General features: G+C 42.3%; 1 protein-coding gene across 8 annotated transcripts in view; it reads left to right on the top strand.

Moving 5' to 3' along the window:
• The window catches only part of NPRL3 (NPR3 like, GATOR1 complex subunit), a 149,683-nt gene that overhangs the window by 51,161 nt on the left and 75,664 nt on the right, over window positions 1-22,858 (top strand). For 7 of the 8 annotated variants that reach the window (XM_040439730.1, XM_040439731.1, XM_040439728.1 and 4 more), the window contains 3 exons: window positions 8,478-8,631; window positions 10,835-10,916; window positions 20,537-20,674. In XM_040439730.1, the coding sequence (XP_040295664.1) occupies window positions 8,478-8,631; window positions 10,835-10,916; window positions 20,537-20,674 (374 nt within the window). The remainder of the gene's footprint in view (window positions 1-8,477; window positions 8,632-10,834; window positions 10,917-20,536; window positions 20,675-22,858) is intronic. The other variant, XM_040439729.1, reaches the window with a different exon arrangement.

The raw sequence follows: 22,858 nt of genomic DNA, 5'->3' as shown, positions 1-22,858 counted from the left end.
TGCCAATCAAACCGTCATCTCATCCGGCAAAAATGATACTCTACCTAAGGCAATTTCCCCAAAAATAAAAAAGCTATGTCTCTCAGACTATGGAGACACTAAAACATGATTTTTTTTTTTTGTTTTAAAAAATATTAGTGTAAAACCTAAATAAATAAAAATTATATATATTAGGTATTGACACGTCCGTAACAACCTGCTCTATAAAAATATCACATGATCTAAGCCCTCAGGTGAACACCGTAAAAAAGAAAAAATTAAAACTGTGTATAAAAAGCTATTTTTTTGTCACAGTACATCACAAAAAGTGTAATAGCAAGCGATCAAAAAGTCATATGCACCCTAAAATAGTACCAATCAAACCGTCATCTCATACCGAAAAAAATTAACCCCTACATATGACAGTCGCCCAAAAAATAAAATAACTATGGCTTTCAGAATATGGAGACACAAAAAAATCTTTTTTTTTCAAAAAATGCTTTATTATGTAAAACTGAAACAAACAACCAAAAAAAGTCATATTTGGTGTTGTCGTGTCCGTAACAACCTGCTCTATAAAAATACCACATGATCTAACCTGTCAGATAAACATTGTAAATGACAAAAAATAAAAACTGTGCCAAAACAGCTATTTTTGGTTAGCTTGCCTCACAAAAAGTGTAATATAGAGCAACCAAAAATCATATGTACCCTAAAATAGTACCAAGAAAAAAGCCACCTTATCCCGTAGTTTCTGAAATGGGGTCTTTTTTTGTAGTTTCTACTCTAGGGGTGCATCAGGGGGTCTTCAAATGTGACATGGCAGCTTAAAATTATCCCAGTGAAATCTGCCTTCCAAAAACCATATGGCGTTCCTTTACTTCTGCGCCCTGCCGTGTGCCCGTACAGCAGTTTACGACCACATATACCCAACTACAGAATTAGGGCAATAAATATTTAGTTTTCTTTGGCTGTTAACCCTTGTTTTGTTAGTGGATAAAAATTGATTAAAATTGAAAATTTGCCAAAAAAGTGAAATTCTGAAATTTCATCTCCATTTTCCATTAATTCTTGTGGAACACCTAAAGAGGTAACAAAGTTTATAAAATCAGTTTTGAATACCTTGAGGGGTGTAGTTTCTAAAATGGGGTAATTTCCGTGTGGTTTCTATTATGGAAGCCTCACAAAGTGACTTCAGACCTAAACTGGTCCAAAATGGGTTTTGGAAATTTTCTAAAAAAAGCATTCTAACATCCCCAAAAAATAAAATGGCATTCACAAAATGATCCAAATATGAAGTAGACATATGGGGAATGTAAAGTAATAACTTTTTGGAGTTATTACTATCTATTATAAAAGTAAAGAAATTTAAATTTTCTAATTTTTCCAAATTTTTGGTAAATTAATTTTTTTGTTTTAGCACTGTCATGAAGTACAATATGTGACAAAACAAACTATCTCAGAGTGGCCTGGATAAGTAGAAGCGTTTTAAAATTATTACCACATAAAGTGACACATGTCAGATATGCAGAAAATGGCCTGGGCAGGAAGGTCAAAAATGTCTGGGACCTTAAAGGGTTTCTGCACTTTGTTTAAACTGATTATCTATCCTTTGGATAGATCATCAGCATCTGATCGGCGGCTGGTGTCGGACCCCCGGCGATCAGATGCTGATTATCTATCCAGAGGATAGATAATCAGTTTAAACAAAGTGCAGAAACCCTTTAATGGTTTAAACAGGCAGCTGAGCTCAGAAGCCATGTCTCTGTGTTGGGATCTGGGAGCCTTGTGTCTGAATGAAAGTTTGCTACCTGTTTGGCGTGAAAACAGGTTGGTGCTGCTATCAGCAAGGACTCTTTGAGGCGGAAACACTCTTTGAGGCAGAAACACTGCAAGGTGACTTTTTGTTTGAATATGTCTGCTTGTTTTGTCACTTGCCTAAAGTGTGAATAAAACACTGAACTGTTTGATCCAAAGAACTTGTTGTTGCCTCTACACTGCGTCCGCTAATCCTGTCTACCATAGTGAGTCCCCACACCCCCAAAATAATCTTGGCTATTTTCAGTTTTTGTTGATTTTTCTCGAATATTGTTTTCTGGCAATAACTTTCTTTTTATTTTTCTGCCAGTTTAGCCGTACCAGAGCTTGTTTTTTTGCAGGAGGAATTGCATTTTTTCAGTGCAACCATTTTGGAAAAGGAACATTATAACTTATCAATTACGTTTTATTATTTTTGGGTCAATTTTCACCCTATTGTTCCCCCAAGATAAGCATTATCAAAGATGTCTAGTATCGGCTTATCCTTCTCACATTGTAGAAATAAAAGGTGTATTACATGGGCAGATTTTCTTATGAACGCTCGTTACCAATCATCTGGCAGTGTAATACTGCCGCCGCTTGCCCAATGAATGAGCAAACACTTGATCATCTTGCAAGATAAATCTTTTGTTAAAAAATAGGGTTTGCAGGCAGCAGATCGTGCTGTCTAATAACGATCTGCCGCAGGCAAACCAGTATACAGCATGGGGACGAGCGATGGCATAGCGGTCTGTTTTTCCCATGCTGCGGAGGAGATCGCTGCAAGTAATAGCAACGTTCTCCTTCCAGGCGATTGCTGGTAGGGAACGCTTCCCTCCCCACAATCATCTGCATGATTGGAGTGTCTAATACTCCCTTAACAGGCTTGTTCAGGTATACCCAAAACATTTCCAAAAAATAATAATAAAAGTGTTTTATTGTAAGTGGCAGTAGAGTTGTGGTGGCTTCGTGTCCAGCTTAGCCACACTAACGAAAAAGTGGTTCCATTGGATGCCAGCCGCTTGTTCCTTTTGAGACTGACTTGTAGTTTACTGGGTTACTGAAAGGATGGGCAAAATTTTTTTCCCTCTATCATCACTATTCTTTCATCACATATCTGCCATTCTGAGAGCCTTCATACATATGTGGCATAAAATCTGACAATGCTTGGTGTCTTCTGTCCTCCATACATATATGTGAATGATATACTGTAATAGATAACATCTGCACAGGGACAATACTTGGTGTCTGCTGTTCTCCATACATGTATGTGAATGATATAATAGATAACATCTGTACATGGACAATACTTGGTGTCTGCTGTTCTCCATACATGTATGTGAATGATATAATAGATAACATCTGCACATGGACAATACTTGGTGTCTGCTGTTCTCCATACATGTATGTGAATGATATAATAGATAACATCTGCACATGGACAATACTTGGTGTCTGCTGTTCTCCATACATGTATGTGAATGATATAATAGATAACATCTGCACATGGACAATACTTGGTGTCTGCTGTTCTCCATACATGTATGTGAATGATATAATAGATAACATCTGCACATGGACAATGATTGGTGTCTGCTGTCCTCCATACATATATGTGAATGATATAATAGATAACATCTGCACATGGACAATGATTGGTGTCTGCTGTTCTCCATACATGTATGTGAATGATATAATAGATAACATCTGCACAGGGACAATACTTGGTGTCTGCTGTTCTCCATACATGTATGTGAATGACATCATAGATAACATCTGCACATGGACAATACTTGGTGTCTGCTGTTCTCCATACATGTATGTGAATGATATAATAGATAACATCTGCACAGGGACAATACTTGGTGTCTGCTGTTCTCCATACATGTATGTGAATGATATAATAGATAACATCTGCACAGGGACAATACTTGGTGTCTGCTGTTCTCCATACATGTATGTGAATGATATAATAGATAACATCTGCACATGGACAATACTTGGTGTCTGCTGTTCTCCATACATGTATGTGAATGACATCATAGATAACATCTGCACATGGACAATACTTGGTGTCTGCTGTTCTCCATACATGTATGTGAATGATATAATAGATAACATCTGCACATGGACAATACTTGGTGTCTGCTGTTCTCCATACATGTATGTGAATGATATAATAGATAACATCTGCACAGGGACAATACTTGGTGTCTGCTGTTCTCCATACATGTATGTGAATGATATAATAGATAACATCTGCACAGGGACAATACTTGGTGTCTGCTGTTCTCCATACATGTATGTGAATGATATAATAGATAACATCTGCACATGGACAATACTTGGTGTCTGCTGTCCTCCATACATGTATGTGAATGATATAATAGATAACATCTGCACATGGACAATGATTGGTGTCTGCTGTTCTCCATACATGTATGTGAATGACATCATAGATAACATCTGCACATGGACAATACTTGGTGTCTGCTGTTCTCCATACATGTATGTGAATGATATAATAGATAACATCTGCACATGGACAATACTTGGTGTCTGCTGTCCTCCATACATGTATGTGAATGATATAATAGATAACATCTGCACAGGGACAATACTTGGTGTCTGCTGTCCTCCATACATGTATGTGAATGATATAATAGATAACATCTGCACAGGGACAATACTTGGTGTCTGCTGTTCTCCATACATGTATGTGAATGATATAATAGATAACATCTGCACAGGGACAATACTTGGTGTCTGCTGTTCTCCATACATGTATGTGAATGATATAATAGATAACATCTGCACATGGACAATACTTGGTGTCTGCTGTTCTCCATACATGTATGTGAATGACATCATAGATAACATCTGCACATGGACAATACTTGGTGTCTGCTGTTCTCCATACATGTATGTGAATGATTTAATAGATAACATCTGCACATGGACAATACTTGGTGTCTACTGTCCTCCATACATATATGTGAATGAAATAGGCATCATATACAATCTGCACATGGACAATACTTGGTGTCTGCTGTCCTCCATACATATATGTGAATGATATACTGTAATAGATAACATCTGCACATGGACAATAGTTGGTGTCTGCTGTTCTCCATACATGTATGTGAATGATATAATAGATAACATCTGCACATGGACAATACTTGGTGTCTGCTGTTCTCCATACATGTATGTGAATGATATAATAGATAACATCTGCACATGGACAATGATTGGTGTCTGCTGTCCTCCATACATATATGTGAATGATATAATAGATAACATCTGCACATGGACAATACTTGGTGCCTGCTGTTCTCCATACATGTATGTGAATGACATCATAGATAACATCTGTATAAGGACAATACTTGGTGCCTGCTGTCCTCCATACATATATCTGAATGATATAATAGATAACATCTGCACAGGGGCAATACTTGATGTCTGCTGTCCTCCATGCATATATATGAAATCATAGATAACATCTGTAGATGGACAATAGTTGGTGTCTGCTGTCCTCCATACATGTATGTGAATGATAGAGGCGTCAAAGACCATCTGCACATGGACAATACTTGGTGTCTGCTGTCCTCCATACATATATTTTAGTGATACAATAGTTGTTGTCTGCTGTCCTCCATGCATATATATGAAATCATAGATAACATCTGTAGATGGACAATAGTTGGTGTCTGCTGTCCTCCATACATATATATGAAATCATAGATAACATCTGTAGATGGACAATAGTTGGTGTCTGCTGTCCTCCATACATGTATGTGAATGATAGAGGCGTCAAAGACCATCTGCACATGGACAATACTTGGTGTCTGCTGTCCTCCATACATATATTTTAGTGATACAATAGTTGTTGTCTGCTGTCCTCCATGCATATATATGAAATCATAGATAACATCTGTAGATGGACAATGATTGGTGTCTGCTATCCTCCATACATATATGTGAATGATATCATAGATAACATCTGTACAAGGACAATACTTGGTGTCTGCTGTCCTCCATACATATATTTTAGTGATATAATAGATAACATCTGTACAAGGACAATACCTGGTGTCTGCTGTTCTCCATACATGTATGTGAATGATATAATAGATAACATCTGCACATGGACAATACTTGGTGTCTTCTGTTCTCCATACATGTATGTGAATGATATAATAGATAACATTTGTACAAGGACAATACTTGGTGTCTGCTGTTCTCCATACATATATGTGAATGATATCATAGATAACATCTGTACAAGGACAATACTTGGTGTCTGCTGTCCTCCATACATGTATGTGAATGATATAATAGATAACATCTGCACATGGACAATACTTGGTGTCTGCTGTTCTCCATACATGTATGTGAATGATATAATAGATAACATCTGCACATGGACAATGATTGGTGTCTGCTGTCCTCCATACATATATGTGAATGATATAATAGATAACATCTGCACATGGACAATACTTGGTGTCTTCTGTTCTCCATACATGTATGTGAATGATATAATAGATAACATTTGTACAAGGACAATACTTGGTGTCTGCTGTTCTCCATACATATATGTGAATGATATCATAGATAACATCTGTACAAGGACAATACTTGGTGTCTGCTGTCCTCCATACATATATGTGAATGATATAATAGATAACATCTGTACAAGGACAATACTTGGTGTCTCCTATCCTCCATACATGTATGTGAATGATATCATAGATAACATCTGCACATGGACAATACTTGGTGTCTTCTGTTCTCCATACATATATTTTAGTGATATAATAGATAACATCTGTACAAGGACAATACTTGGTGTCTACTGTCCTCCATACATGTATGTGAATGATATAATAGATAACATCTGTACAAGGACAATACTTGGTGTCTCCTGTCCTCCATACATGTACGTGAATGATATAATAGATAACATCTGCACAGGGACAATACTTGGTGTCTGCTGTTCTCCATACATGTATGTGAATGACATCATAGATAACATCTGCACATGGACAATACTTGGTGTCTGCTGTTCTCCATACATGTATGTGAATGACATCATAGATAACATCTGCACATGGACAATACTTGGTGTCTGCTGTTCTCCATACATATATGTGAATGATATCATAGATAACATCTGCACATGGACAATATTTGGTGCCTGCTGTTCTCCATACATGTATGTGAATGACATCATAGATAACATCTGTATAAGGACAATACTTGGTGCCTGCTGTCCTCCATACATATATCTGAATGATATAATAGATAACATCTGCACAGGGGCAATACTTGGTGTCTGCTGTCCTCCATGCATATATATGAAATCATAGATAACATCTGTAGATGGACAATGATTGGTGTCTGCTGTCCTCCATACATATATGTGAATGATATCATAGATAACATCTGTACAAGGACAATACTTGGTGTCTGCTGTTCTCCATACATGTATGTGAATGATATAATAGATAACATCTGTACAATGACAATATTTGGTGTCTGCTGTTCTCCATACATATATGTGAATGATATCATAGATAACATCTGCACATGGACAATACTTGGTGTCTTCTGTTCTCCATACATATATTTTAGTGATATAATAGATAACATCTGCACATGGACAATACTTGGTGTCTGCTGTCCTCCATACATGTATGTGAATGATATAATAGATAACATCTGCACAGGGACAATACTTGGTGTCTGCTGTTCTCCATACATGTATGTGAATGATATAATAGATAACATCTGCACATGGACAATACTTGGTGCCTGCTGTTCTCCATACATAGAATTTAGTGATATAATAGATAACATCTGCACATGGACAATACTTGGTGTCTTCTGTTCTCCATACATATATTTTAGTGATATAATAGATAACATCTGCACAGGGACAATACTTGGTGTCTGCTGTTCTCCATACATGTATGTGAATGATATCATAGATAACATCTGCACATGGACAATACTTGGTGTCTGCTGTTCTCCATACATGTATGTGAATGACATCATAGATAACATCTGCACATGGACAATACTTGGTGTCTGCTGTTCTCCATACATGTATGTGAATGACATCATAGATAACATCTGCACATGGACAATATTTGGTGCCTGCTGTTCTCCATACATGTATGTGAATGACATCATAGATAACATCTGCACATGGACAATATTTGGTGCCTGCTGTTCTCCATACATGTATGTGAATGACATCATAGATAACATCTGCACATGGACAATATTTGGTGCCTGCTGTTCTCCATACATGTATGTGAATGACATCATAGATAACATCTGCACATGGACAATACTTGGTGTCTGCTGTTCTCCATACATGTATGTGAATGACATCATAGATAACATCTGTACAGGGACAATACTTGGTGTCTTCTGTCCTCCATACATGTATGTGAATGATATAATAGATAACATCTGCACATGGACAATACTTGGTGCCTGCTGTTCTCCATACATAGAATTTAGTGATATAATAGATAACATCTGCACATGGACAATACTTGGTGTCTGCTGTTCTCCATACATGTATGTGAATGATATGTGTCCACATTCCCTGCATTTCTGTGTTTGATAATAGCCAGCATTACACATGTCTACAATGATGGTTTTCTTTTCCCCTTGTATTCCAGGCAAATGCAGACCCTTCTGTGATAAACTGTCTGCACAATCTGTCTAGAAGAATTGCCATTGTTTTGCAGCATGAGGAGCGCCGCTGCCAGTATCTAACCAGAGAGGCGAAGCTGATCCTGGCAATACAGGATGAAGTGTCTGCAATGTCTGAAAGTGAGTAGAAGGCCTTTGTGATTACAGAGGAGATGATTATTATATGTGGCAGTTAAGCTCACCGTTATTGTTCTTACACAGTGTAGTCACATTATTATGACCACTTCAGCAGCACGTTGTTCATGGAGGAAGTCATGAGCTTGGTGGGTATATAAAGTGTGTGATAGGCTGCCTGCACACGTATACCTCGTTGCTGTAAAAAGGGAAATATATCAGAGTTCTAAAAAGATGATTATTGGCTTTCAGGCCGAGGGTGGCAATATTTCTGAATCTACGCAGTTTGTGAACTGTTCACGTGCTGCTGTGGTGAAAGTGTATTGTGACTGGACGACTGGCACCATTGCGAATGAGCACAACATGCCACTGATGTGAGAGGTGAACATGGACTACGAAGGTGCATGAGGGCAGACCAACACGTTACACTGGGGGCTACCAGAAGTCTGTCTAAGGCCTCATGCACACGACCGTTGTTTTGGTCTACATCCGAGCCGCAGTTTAGGCGGTTCGGATGTGGACCCATTCACTTCAATGGGGCCGCAAAAGATGCGTATAGCACTCCGTGTGCTGTCCGCATCCGTTGCTCCGTTCCCTGGTCCACAAAAAAAATATAACCTGTCCTATTCTTGTCCGTGTTTTGCGGACAAGAATAGACAGTTAAATCAATAGCTATCCGTGCTGTTCCGGCCGTGTGCATGTAGCCTAAAACAACAGTTCAGCGATCTCTACTGTGTATGAGGCTCAGAACCAGACGGTTCGTCACTGCACCTCGGCTAACGGAGTTGCGTTAGCAGAAGAGTCACGGTTTCTGCTTCATCGTATGGATGGAAGCGTGTCTAGTGAGAAACAAAGAACAAACCCCCTGTAACCATTGCTGGAAGAACACAAGCTGCTGGTGGCAGGGTTATGGTCGGGGAATGTTTTTGTGCCATTCTCTGGACCCACTTATCCATGTTGAAGGCACTTTCAACTGATATTGGGTATGAATCCTTCCTTGCAGATCACGTACACCCATACATGCTGATTGTCTTCAATGGGGCGGATGGGATCTTTCAGAGCAAGACAGTGTGACATGTTACTGGGCTAGAATTGTCCAACATTGGTGGAAAAAGCATGACCAAGGCTTCCAAGTACTACCCTACCCCCTAATTCCCCAGACCTGAATCCAATTGAGTATCTGGGGGACCACCTTGATCGTGGTGTGTGCTCCATGGATCCTCCCCGACTCACCCTTCAGCAGCAGTCAGCATGGCTCCAGATACCTGCGACAACCTAGCAGGATCTTAGTGAGCCACTCCCAGCCCGTCTCGCTGCTGTCCGCGCTGCACATGGCGGTTACTCTGGATATTAGCATGTGTCTCAAATGTGTATATTCTTTTGTCTCATCTCCTCCCAGTTTAGAAGATCTGCACTCGCAGTCAGTGAATGAAAGCAGTTATTGTTTACATGAAAGCCCCTCCTGACCTGTTTCTGCTCACACATTAGGCACATATATAAATACTGGTTTGTGAAGGACCAGATGCTGCGCTCACTGCGTTCAAAGCGGTGGTGCTAAGCTGTGTGTCATAGGCAGGGAGGACATTTAAAAAAAAAATATCCTATTGCAAAGCCATTTTATATTTTAAGGGGTATACATGAAAAAGATAAATCCTGAAGAACCCTTCTAAAGGGATTGTCCAGGATCAGAAGAATGTGGCTGCTGTAATACCATACAGTACCTGTCCACAGGTTGTGGATGGTTTTACAGCTCCGCTCTATTCAGTAGTACTAGACCCAGCCCATGGTGATGTTTCTGGAAGATTGCAGCCATGTTCTTCTATTCCTGGAGAACCCCTCTAAGTAGCTCTGATCAGTGAAATCTAATTTTATAGTCAACTACTGGGTAATAGCATTATTGCTGACATTTATCTTCGGTATGTCCAAGACTTTGGTGTGACATCTGTATCCCTCTCTGCTCAGCCACTGGCGACTAACAATAGTACTGCCAAAATGTTTTCTTTCTTTCTTACTTTTAAACTTCATTTTGGAGTGGTAATGTTTTTACTGTGATTAGAGTAGGACGAAATATAAAAAAGCAATGTCAGCAAATGGTGCAACGTCCATACAGTTAAAATATCCTGTGTGAACATGCCAACGCACGTCACTTTTGCACGCACAATTATTATGTCTCTTGCCCAATATTAATCAGATATTTGCACTTTTACAGCAGATGAAGGTCCTCAGTCACCATTTCACCATATTTTACCCAAGTGCAAACTAGCAAGAGACTTAAAGGAAGCTTATGACAGGTAAGACTTGTCCACCTCTGACATGTATTTTTTCATGAGCAACCAAAATGTGGTCAGTGATACATTACTATATAGTCTTGTAAATATTATGTACTGTGCCATGGAATGAATGGCGCTTTAATAAATAATAATAATTTATTGTTTTCTTTTGTAAAAAAAAGTAGTTAAAAGTATCCCTCACAGATAAATGGTATTTGCCAGTTCATGTCACCACCTAGTGGCATAGGCAGGTATCTACATGCTTATTTATAATACATCAACATTTAACCTGGAAGATTCTAGGCTAAACGTTTCATTTTTATCTTTTATGGGGAATATCTTACCCCAGCAAGCCCAAATAAGTGTAATAACACATGTATAGCTGCCACTGACTCCAGATCAGAAATTTTGAAGTTGATACACACTAGGGCTGCACGATATGGGAATTTTGTGAGATTGCGATTAGGGTCCTAAAAATTGCGATAATGATATGCGATGCGATATTTTAAGGGAATTGTGCTAGAGGTCTATTTGCTGTGGATGGCACTGTTATGTAGGGGGATCTGTGGATGACACTGTTATGGAGAGGATCTGTGGATGACACTGTTATGGGGGGGAATCTGTGGATGGCACTGTTATGGGGAAGGATCTGTGGATGGCACTGTTATGGGGAAGGATCTGTGGATGGCACTGTTATGGGGGGATCTGTGGATGGCACTGTTATGGGGGGGATCTGTGGATCCCACTGTTATGGGCGGATCTGTGGATGGCACTGTTATGGAGGGGATCTGTGGGTGGCACTGTTATTAAGGGGATCTGTGGGTGGCACTGTTATGGAGGGGATCTGTGGATGGCACTGTTATGGATGGGATCTGTGGATGGCACTGTTATGGGGGATCTGTGGATGACACTGTTATGGAGGGGATCTGTGGATGGCACTGTTATGGGGGATCTGTGGATGGCACTGTTATGGGGGATCTGTGGATGGCACTGTTATGGAGGGGATCTGTGGATGGCACTGTTATGGGGGATCTGTGGATGGCACTGTTATGGGGGATCTCTGGATGGCACTGTTATGGAGGGGATCTGTGGATGGCACTGTTATGGGGGATCTGTGGATGGCACTGTTATGGAGGGGATCTGTGGATGACGCTGTTATGGAGGGGATCTGTGGATGGCGCTGTTATGGAGGGGATCTGTGGATGGCACTGTTATGGGGGGATCTGTAAATGGCACTGTTATGGGGGGGGATCTGTGGATGGCACTGTTTTGGAGGGGGATCTGTGGATGACACTGTTATGGAGGGGATCTGTGGATGGCACTGTTATGGGGGGGATCTGTGGATGGCACTGTTATGGGGGGATCTGTGGATGACACTGTTATGAAGGGGATCTGTGGATAGTAGGGGTGGGCGATATAGACGATATAGGCGATATAAATTTGTGCCACGATATGGATTTTGAGCATATCGCATATATCGCCGGACCGCGATATGATCGCGCTCTCTGCGCGCACCATCTTCTCCTGAGCCGGCACACTGGGCACAGTGGAGAAGGAGAGAGTCCCTCCCTCCCCACTATGCGTGGCTGCCGCTGACCACCAATGACAAAAGAGGAGGAGGGGAGGGACTGACAGTAAATCATTGAGTTTTCACGATCTCAGTGAGCGCGTGAAAACTCAAATCCGATGGTATATTCTAACCCCCAGGCGTTCCCATGGTGACAGGGACGCTTGCCTGGGCGTTAGAATATACAGGGCCACGCCGCTGACAGTAGAACATTTAAAAACTAATCAGTAACTTTAACTTTATTCATTGGTGATCTCTTTACTGTATACCTTACTAGGTCTTAGCTCCGGTAACAGCAGGCAGTGCGGGCGGGCGGCGCTCACTCACTGACGTCACGCGCCTGCTCCTCCCACTAGGCGGCGCAGGCAGGTGACGTCAGTGAGTGAGCGCCGCCCCCAGCACTGCCTGCTGTTATCGGAGCTAAGACCTAGTAAGGTATACAGTAAAGAGATCACCAATTAATAAAGTTAAAGTTACTGATTAGTTTTTAAATGTATTCCTGTGAGCGTCGGCGTGGGGAGGGGGGGGTGGGGGTGGTTTGGGATCTGTGGATGGCACCGTTTAGGGGAGGGGGAGATCTGTGGATGGCACCGTTTAGGGGAGGGGGGGATCTGTGGATGGCACCGTTTAGGGGAGGGGGGGGATCTGTGGATGGCACCGTTTAGGGGAGGGGGGGATCTGTGGATGGCACCGTTTAGGGGAGGGGGGGATCTGTGGATGGCACCGTTTAGGGGAGGGGGGATCTGTGGATGGCACCGTTTAGGGGAGGGGGGATCTGTGGATGGCACCGTTTAGGGGAGGGGGGGGAATCTGTGGATGGCACCGTTTAGGGGAGGGGGGGGGGATCTGTGGATGGCACCGTTTAGGGGAGGGGGGATCTGTGGATGGCACCGTTTAGGGGAGGGGGGATCTGTGGATGGCACTGTTTGGGGGGGGGGGAATCTGTGGATGGCACCGTTTGGGGAGGGGGGGATCTGTGGATGGCACCGTTTAGGGGAGGGGGGGATCTGTGGATGGCACCGTTTAGGGGAGGGGGGGATCTGTGGATGGCACCGTTTAGGGGAGGGGGGGGATCTGTGGATGGCACCGTTTAGGGGAGGGGGGATCTGTGGATGGCACCGTTTAGGGGAGGGGGGGATCTGTGGATGGCACCGTTTAGGGGAGGGGGGGATCTGTAGATGGCACCGTTTGGGGGGGATCTGTGGATGGCACCGTTTAGGGGAGGGGGGGATCTGTGGATGGCACCGTTTAGGGGAGGGGGGGATCTGTGGATGGCACCGTTTAGGGGAGGGGGGGATCTGTGGATGGCACCGTTTAGGGGAGGGGGGGATCTGTGGATGGCACCGTTTGGGGGGGATCTGTGGATGGCACCGTTTAGGGGGGGGATCTGTGGATGGCACCGTTTAGGGGAGGGGGGGGATCTGTGGATGGCACCGTTTAGGGGAGGGGGGGGGATCTGTGGATGGCACCATTTAGGGGAGGGGGGGATCTGTGGATGGCACCATTTAGGGGAGGGGGGGGGGATCTGGGGATGGCACCATTTAGGGGAGGGGGATCAGCTCCATGCTGCTGTGTGCACAAAGCACAGGGCAGCAGGGAGAGTGTAAAGTCCTATTCACCCTAATAGAGCTTTATTAGGGTGAATATGACAAGGGTTCTACGTTCTAGCCCTTAAAGAGGACCTTTCATCAGCATCAAGTATGTAAACTGAATATACATACATGGAGAGCGGCGCCCAGGGATCCCCCTGCACTTACTATTATCCCCGGGCGCCGCTCCGTTCTCCGGTTATAGGCTCCGGTAAAGTCATAGTTAGGCTCCACCCATTTGAGCCTGCCGGCGTCTCTTTCTCCTATGTTGTAGCGCTGGCCAATCGCAGCGCTCAGCTCATAGCATGGCTAAGAGCTGAGCGCTGCGATTGGCCAGCGCTACAGTATAGGAGAAGGAGACCGCGGCAGGCTCAAATGGGTGGAGCCTAACTATGACTTTACCGGAGCCTGTAACCGGAGAACGAAGCGGCGCCCGGGGATAATAGTAAGTGCAGGGGGATCCCTGGGCGCCGCTCTCCATGTATGTATATTCAGTTTACATACTTGATGCTGATGAAAGGTCCTCTTTAAGGAGACTAATAGTTATTAAATAAAAAGTAAAAAAAAGTTTAAACACGCCCCCCCAAATATAGAAAACAATATATCGCAATATATATCGCATATCGCACATGCTTAAAATTATATCGCAATATAGATTTTAGGCCATATCGCCCACCCCTAGTGGATAGCACTGTTATGGAGGGGATCTGTGGATGGCACTGTTATGGGGGGATCTTTGGATGACACTGATATGGAGGGGATATGTGGATAGCACTGTTATGGGCGGGATCTGTGAATGACACTTATGGAGGGGATCTGTGAATGGCACTGTTATGGATGGGATCTGTGGATGGCACTGTTATGGGGGGGATCTGTGGATAACACTGTTATGGAGGGGGTCTGTGGATGGCACTGTTATGGGGGATCTGTGGATGGCACTGTTATAGGGGGGGTCTGTGGATGACACTGTTATGGAGGGGATCTGTGGATGGCACTGTTATGGGGGGGATCTCTGGATGGCACTGTTATGGAGGGGATCTGTGGATGGCACTGTTATGGAGGGGATCTGTTGGTGGCACTGTTATGGAGGGGATCTGTGGGTGGCACTGTTATGGAAAAGATCTGTGGATGGCAATGTTATGGAGGGGGTCTGTGGGTGGCACTGTTATGGAGGGGATCTGTGGATGGCACTGTTATGGGGGATCTGTGGATGGCACTGTTATGGGGGGAATCTGTGGATGGCACTGTTATGGGGGGAATCTGTGGATGGCACGGTTATGGGGGGGATATGTGGATGGCACTGTTATGGGGGATCTCTGGATGGCACTGTGATGGGGATCTCTGGATGGCACTGTGATGGGGCCATCTGTGGATGACACTGCTTTAGCGGGATCTGTGGATGACACATATATAGCATCTTATGCTATGTGCCATGCACAGATCCCCCCCCTATAACAGTGTCCCTGCAGTGTGAATGACCCCCAATACAGGGGGTGGGCGCCGGCATCTGGATTAGGAATGACAGCGGGGAACTGTGCAGTCCCTGTATTCTAATGCACCGCCCCGCTCACTGTTGTATAATCTTATCTAACCTGTAGGCATTGTTAAAATATAATAATCATGTGTAATCCAGCTGTATTACTTACAACAAGTTCCGTAGCAGAGAGGAGGGAGGAGGCAGGGCGGGTGGCACGTCACTCACTAGGTCACGCGCCCGCGCCGCCGGCTCCATTCATAAAGTGGGCGGTGCAGCAGGTGCATGACGTAGTGAGTGACGCGCCGGCCCCCCTCCTTTCTGCTACGGAACTTGTTGTAAGTAATACAGCTGGATTACACATGATTATTATATTTTAACAATGCCTACAGGTTAGATAAGATTATACAACAGTGTGCGGGGCCGGTGTTTCATTGTAGGTAATCGCAGCATTTTTGGGTCGGCCAAATTGCCATATCGCAATCATCGATTATCGCGATACGATTGCTTTAGTGATATATATCGTGCAGGCCTAATACACACCTTCAGTTCCCTACTATGCGCCCACAAACCAGCCCTGGAATGCACAGAATGGACTTCTCCTTGAGTCCTCTCCTTTACAGCACGATCGTATGTATTTTGCAGTTCACAAAAAACGGATCCGCAATAAATATGGATGGCGTCCGTGTGCATTCCGGATTTTGTGGGACGGAAAAGCTGGCCCGTAATAGTACAGTCCTATCCTTGTCTGTTATGCGGACAATAACAGGACATGTTCTATCATTTGCGGAACGGACATACGGAAACGGAATGCACACAGAGTAACATCCGGTTTTTTTGTGGACCCATTGAAATGAATAGTTCCGCATATGGTCCGCAAAAAAAATAGAACAGACACGAAAAAAAAATACGTTCATTTGCATGAGCCCTTATGTTCACGTGCACAGGAGTCCTCTCAATGCATTCTATGGCCGGTTTGCAGGCACACAGCAGGGAATGGGGGTGCGAATCTGGAGTCAGCGGCAAGTGTTCTGTACATGTATTACTGTACTTACTAGGGCTTTCCGGAGGTGACAGATTACCTTTACGTGTCCTTCACATGTGGAATCTTATTTTCTAGTGACTGACTTAACCATTACCTATAGAGCTGCTGATAGGCAGGTGTTATAGTGGCAAAAATGGATGTAAAGTAAACCCACTATAATCTTAAGGTCTGTATTACAATGCACGATTTCGGGGAAATTATCAGGAATACGAACGCTCTTTCCTGATATTAGAGTGGTATAATCGAGCAGCCGATGACAAACACTTGTTCGTTGGCTGATCGCAATCTTTCGTCAGGATGAAAGATGCTGGATTATCAGTAGCATATCTGGTAATCAGGGATGAACTGCCGATGGTGAATAGAACAGAATGAGGGAGGAAGGACTACGGGAGCAATGAGTATTCTGTTCTGTGTATTGCAATTGGACGCCGATGGATGTGTTATCCGTCTGAAGATCTGGCAGTGTAATACCTCCCTTAGGGCCCCCCCCCAAAACAAAAGTACCTTTTTTTCTTGATTGTTGTTTGAGTGATTACAATTCATTGTATTGCTTTTCCAGACTGCAGTTTATCTTCAGCATACATATTTCTGAGCGTTCAGCACTTGTGTGTTATATACAATACTGTTCATCTTGTGGACGTTTTCACGCTGGTCTTTGTTTTCCCTTGCGCTGTCGGAGGATTCGCCTAATTTATGACGAGGCACGTGCCTTATCATAAATTAGTCTAAATCTAAAGCAGCTGTGCTCCTGGCAGAAAAACTACCCCAGCCCCAGGACAGCGTACTTTTTCGCCAACATTTACATGTTAGTAAATTTGCTGTTCCCAGCACCCGCCAGGTTTCGGTCCAACCCAACTGTCAAAAACGTTTCAACACCAGCTGTGCGACTAAAATAGTAATATGTCCCTTGATAAATGAACCCCACTGTCTCTAGTTGAAGTGTATTTGCTTCCTCTGTCTTTCTTTTGCCGACTATTTAGTCTCACAGCACTTCATAAATTAGACTAGGCGTATTGTTATTAGTTCATATTCACTAAGACTGGTCTAATTAGTATGCACATGAAAATGTGGCGCAACTCACTACTCAAAAGTGATGAAGGAAAATGCGCCAGCCCTGGAATGGAGTAGAAATTAGACTGTGTGCAACTAAATCAGGCGCAAAATAAGAGGAACCTACATAAATAGGTTGGGAAAAACGGGTATTTTCAGTGGTAAATGTGACTAAAAATATTAAAAAAAAGTCTTAAGTCAGCATTTTTACACATAAAAACAGATGCAGTCACTATAGTAAATGTGCCCCAATGTATGTCCCTGCGTCACAGTAAATGGGGAGTTGGATGCAGGCAGGCAATCTATATTTGGGAGGGAGACCTGCAGTAGTAGAGTATGCCGTGCATAGATATGTAGCGCCATCTAGTAGCCACTTCTTGTAATTACACATTGTCTATACTTGGTTTATTGATTCCTTAATTTGTTGGGTCTTTTTAAATACTGCTGCTATAAGTATAGTTCTTTACTGTGCGGTTCACCTGCTTGATCTATAGTATGCAGATGTACATGGTACAGTATGGCAAGAATGGTGGTATTCTAGTGTTGTCTATTAAAGGGTTTGTCTCACTTCAGCAAATGACATTTATCATGTAGACAACATTAATACAAGGCACTTACTAATTTATTGGGATCGTCCATATTGCTCATATCCAGGGGTTACTACTACCCAGCAGCGGTGGGTGCACATTATAGGAAAAGGCACCAGCCTATGCGCACCCCTGCAGTCCACTAGAGAGGACACTGCTCTTTTCTATAGTAAAATGAATCAAGTAAGCAAAGGAGGCAATATAGATAATCACAATAAATTAGTAAGTGCCTTGTATTAACTTTCATTACATGATAAATGCAAATTACTGAAGTGAGACACCAGATCTGTCACATTCACCTGGCTGCAACCACTGCTCCACAGATTATGCCACTGTGTGTATTATTCTTGTATTGTGACATCACCATGTGTATTATCCTTTTACTATGGTACTGTGATCCAGTGTCTATTATCTTTGTATTGTGACATCACTGTGTACATTCTTCTTGTAATATGATACTATGATCCAGTGTTTATTATCATTGTAACATGCATTATCCTTGTATTATTGTATAATGATGCAGTGTTTATTATACTTGTGTTGTGACATCACTATGTATTATCCTTGTATTATGATACTATGGTGCGGTGTTCTGTATCTTAGTGTTGTGACATCACTGTATGTATTATCCTTGTATTATGGTACTATGGTGCAGTGTTCTGTATCTTAGTGTTGTGACATCACTGTATGTATTATCCTTGTATTATGATACTATGGTGCAGTGTTCTGTATCTTAGTGTTGTGATATCACTGTATGTATTATCCTTGTATTATGGAACTATGGTGCGGTGTTCTGTATCTTAGTGTTGTGACATCACTGTATGTATTATCCTTGTATTATGATACTATGGTGCAGTGTTCTGTATCTTAGTGTTGTGATATCACTGTATGTATTATCCTTGTATTATGGAACTATGGTGCAGTGTTCTGTATCTTAGTGTTGTGATATCACTGTATGTATTATCCTTGTACTATGGTACTTGTCACTGATGGTGTTGCAGAAAGCTGGAACTTATAAATAAACATCCAACTGGCTTGATCACAAACTAAGGAGCATATGGGTGAGCCCTATAAAACCCCTAGAGCTCTCCCTGACTGCTATGCCCATGCAAAGGTCTTTATGGTAGACGATTGCATGCCCACGTACCTTATACTGTGTGACACCTGAAAACCCTATAATAGTGAGGGGACACGACCACCGGCTCCCTGCACTTAATACAGACGGAGTCAGGGTCACCTAGAATCAAGCCAGCAAGGAAACACAAATAAAGGAAAAGGAATTATCTGAGGAATCAGCAGTAGCAGCCTCCAGCAGTGAACAACTCATCCAGGAAGAAGTATAAACCGCAAAGTGAGGCAGTATGGGAGGGAATATAAAGGGAGACAATTAGTGTAAATAGGTGACAGCTGGGAGAAGGAAAGGAGATGACAAAGTGAAACCAAAAGAAAGAACCTCATGCAAGAGGTAGAGAAGAATGTCTAACAGACCTTCTCACAGAACTGGCGGTGACAGTACTATGATGCAGTGTTTATTGTGCTTGTGTTGTGATATCACTGTATGTATTATCCTTGTATTATGGTACTATGGTGCAGTGTTCTGTATCTTAGTGTTGTGACATCACTGTATGAATTATCCTTGTATTATGGTACTATGGTGCAGTGTTCTGTATCTTAGTGTTGTGACATCACTGTATGTATTATCCTTGTATTATGGTACTATGGTGCAGAGTTCTGTATCTTAGTGTTGTGATATCACTGTATGTATTATCCTTGTATTATGATACTATGGTGCAGTGTTCTGTATCTTAGTGTTGTGATATCACTGTATGTATTATCCTTGTATTATGATACTATGGTGCAGTGTTCTGTATCTTAGTGTTGTGATATCACTGTATGTATTATCCTTGTATTATGGTTCTATGGTGCAGTGTTCTGTATCTTAATGTTGTGACATCACTGTATGCATTATCCTTGTATTATGGTACTATGGTGCAGTGTTCTGTATCTTAATGTTGTGACATTACTGTATGTATTGTCCTTGTATTATGGTACTATGATGCAGTGTTTATTACCCTTGTCTTGTGACATTAATGTGGTCCTTTGCCATTAGCTATAACATCACAGTTTGTTTCCCTGTTTTGAGGCTTCAGCAAACATTGAGCAGGTTAATTGAATTACATTCATCACCTGAGTATCCACAAGACCATATTGCCCCTCTGTGACCACCAGTGCTATCTCTTCTGTGTCACTAAGATACATTCTGTGACAGTTTGTACAGCATCAGTGCCTGGTACAGGACTTACATGTCGTGTGTCTTGTTCTCTTCCAGCCTCTGTACTACCGGTGTGGTCCGTCTTCATATAAACAACTGGCTGGAAGTAAGCTTTTGCTTACCACATAAAATTCATTGTGTTGGAGCAAATTTTATTCCTCCAGAGGCAATAGAAAGAAGTTTAAAGTCTATCAGGTGAGATAAGAACATGACTTGTTTCAGTGTGTGATCCCATGAGCAGTATATGCACCTAGTATGCAAAACACTAAGGCCCCTTTCACACGGGCGAGTATTCCGCGCGGATGCGATGCGTGAGTTGAACGCATTGCACCCGCACTGAATACCGACCTATTAATTTCTATGGGGCTGTTCACATGAGCGGTGATTTTCACGCATCACTTGTGCGTTGCGTGAAAATCGCAGCATGCTCTATATTCTGCGTTTTTCACGCAACGCAGGCCCTATAGAAGTGATAGGGGTTGCGTGAAAATCACAAGCATCCGCAAGCAAGTGCGGATGCGGTGCGATTTTCACACACTGTTGCTAGGAGACGATCGGGATGGAGACCCGATCATTATTATTTTCCCTTATAACATGGTTATAAGGGAAAATAATAGCATTCTGAATACAGAATGCATAGTAAAATGGTGCTGGAGGGGTTAAAAAATAAATATTTTCTTTTTAACTCACCTTAATCCACTTGCTCGCGCAGCCCGGCATCTCCTTCTGTCTCCTTTGCTGAACAGGACCTGTGGTGACGTCACTCCGGTCATCACATGATCCATCACATGATCTTTTACCATGGTGATGGATCATGTGATGACTGGAGTCACGTCACCACAGGTCCTATTCAGCAAAGGAGACAGAAGGAGATTTCGGGCTGCGCGATCAAGTGGACTAAGGTGAGTTAATTTATATATATTTTTTTTTAACCCCTCCAGCTCTATTGTACTATGCATTCTGTATTCAGAATGCTATTATTTTCCCTTATAACCATGTTATAGGGGAAAATAATACAATCTACAGAACACCGATCCCAAGCCCGAACTTCTGTGAAGAAGTTCGGGTTTGGGTACCAAACATGCGTGATTTTTCTCACGCGAGTGCAAAACGTATTACAATGTTTTGCACTCGAGCGGAAAAATCGCGGGTGTTCCCGTAACGCACCCGCACATTTTCCCGCAACGCCCGTCTGAAAGAGGCCTAAAAGCTGTGGGGGGAATTTATTGATTTTGCAGCAGTTTTCTTTATGACCATTTCGCTGTTCTTGCCTCTTTTTAAAAAAAAAGTCAGTGGGCTTACTGGAAGGGGAGGGGGCCACCGTTGACAAATTTCCTATAAATTGTGCCAGATACTGCTGTACACTATAGTGCAAATCTACGCCAGCCAATGTCAGGTGGATTTTTAGCAAAAGATAAGCTAAGTTTATTAAAGGGAGTCTCTAAGCAGCTTTGACCATGCTAAACTTCTGAAAATGTTACATAGGGTCTGGAAAGCAAAGGACAAGCATACATTTTGTGCAGTTTTTATCAGGAGTAGTGTGAATAGGAAGTTTTATTCTGCCAGGTTCTACTCCTGCAAGTACACTGGAGACAAACTTTTTTTTTCTCGTGCCAATGCACCTTGGGTTTAAACTAAATGCCAGTTTAAGTAAATCCCCCCATGTCTCTAATGGTTTGAGTCAGACTGCAGAGGCCCTGTGTACCAGAACACTGACACTGTTACGCCTAGCTGCCTCTATGGTTGAGTAGCTGAAACAATGTCTATATGGCAAATTTAAGCTCTGGTTCACAATCTTGGTTGTATTAGTCCCACATTCAGGGCAGTTTGTCAGTATTATAGTTGCACGACTGACTACAGTACAGTTATCAGAGAGGTGTCTTGTAATGGGTCAAGCACCTATGCGTCCATCAAATGACTAGGACAGATTTTTTTTTTTAACCAATGGAAGTAAACACTTAGGGTTCCTACTAAATGACTGCAAGCAGATTTCTTGAAAACCATGACAAGTTCATGCAGAAAAAATATTGGAAAAGTGCTTCCGTGGGCTTTTGGGTCCATGCCTCCGCACTGCAAAAAATAGGACATATCTTATCTTTTGTTGTATATTGCGGATCCTGTAAAAGAGAAAAAAATTAAATTATTCAGTACTACTGGGGAAAATACAGATTAATATGTTTGTATAGAAGTCGTGTACCCCCTAGAATATTTTTGCAACTATTCTTTAGTCTTTTTAGTCTATAAAACTCTGCTTGTCACCAGCAGTTATTTAGTGTAACCTCCTAATACACAGACCTGTCAGCAAGCAATTTAGTGCACATAGGGACAGATTTACAAATCCTGCCTAATATTTACACAGAGTAAACCCAGACTAGTTTA

Source organism: Bufo bufo, chromosome 7, assembly GCF_905171765.1.
Source record: "Bufo bufo chromosome 7, aBufBuf1.1, whole genome shotgun sequence".
NCBI classification, from domain to species: domain Eukaryota; kingdom Metazoa; phylum Chordata; class Amphibia; order Anura; family Bufonidae; genus Bufo; species Bufo bufo.
Note: the sequence above shows the minus strand (reverse complement) of the source record. Positions and strands in the feature narration are given on the sequence as shown.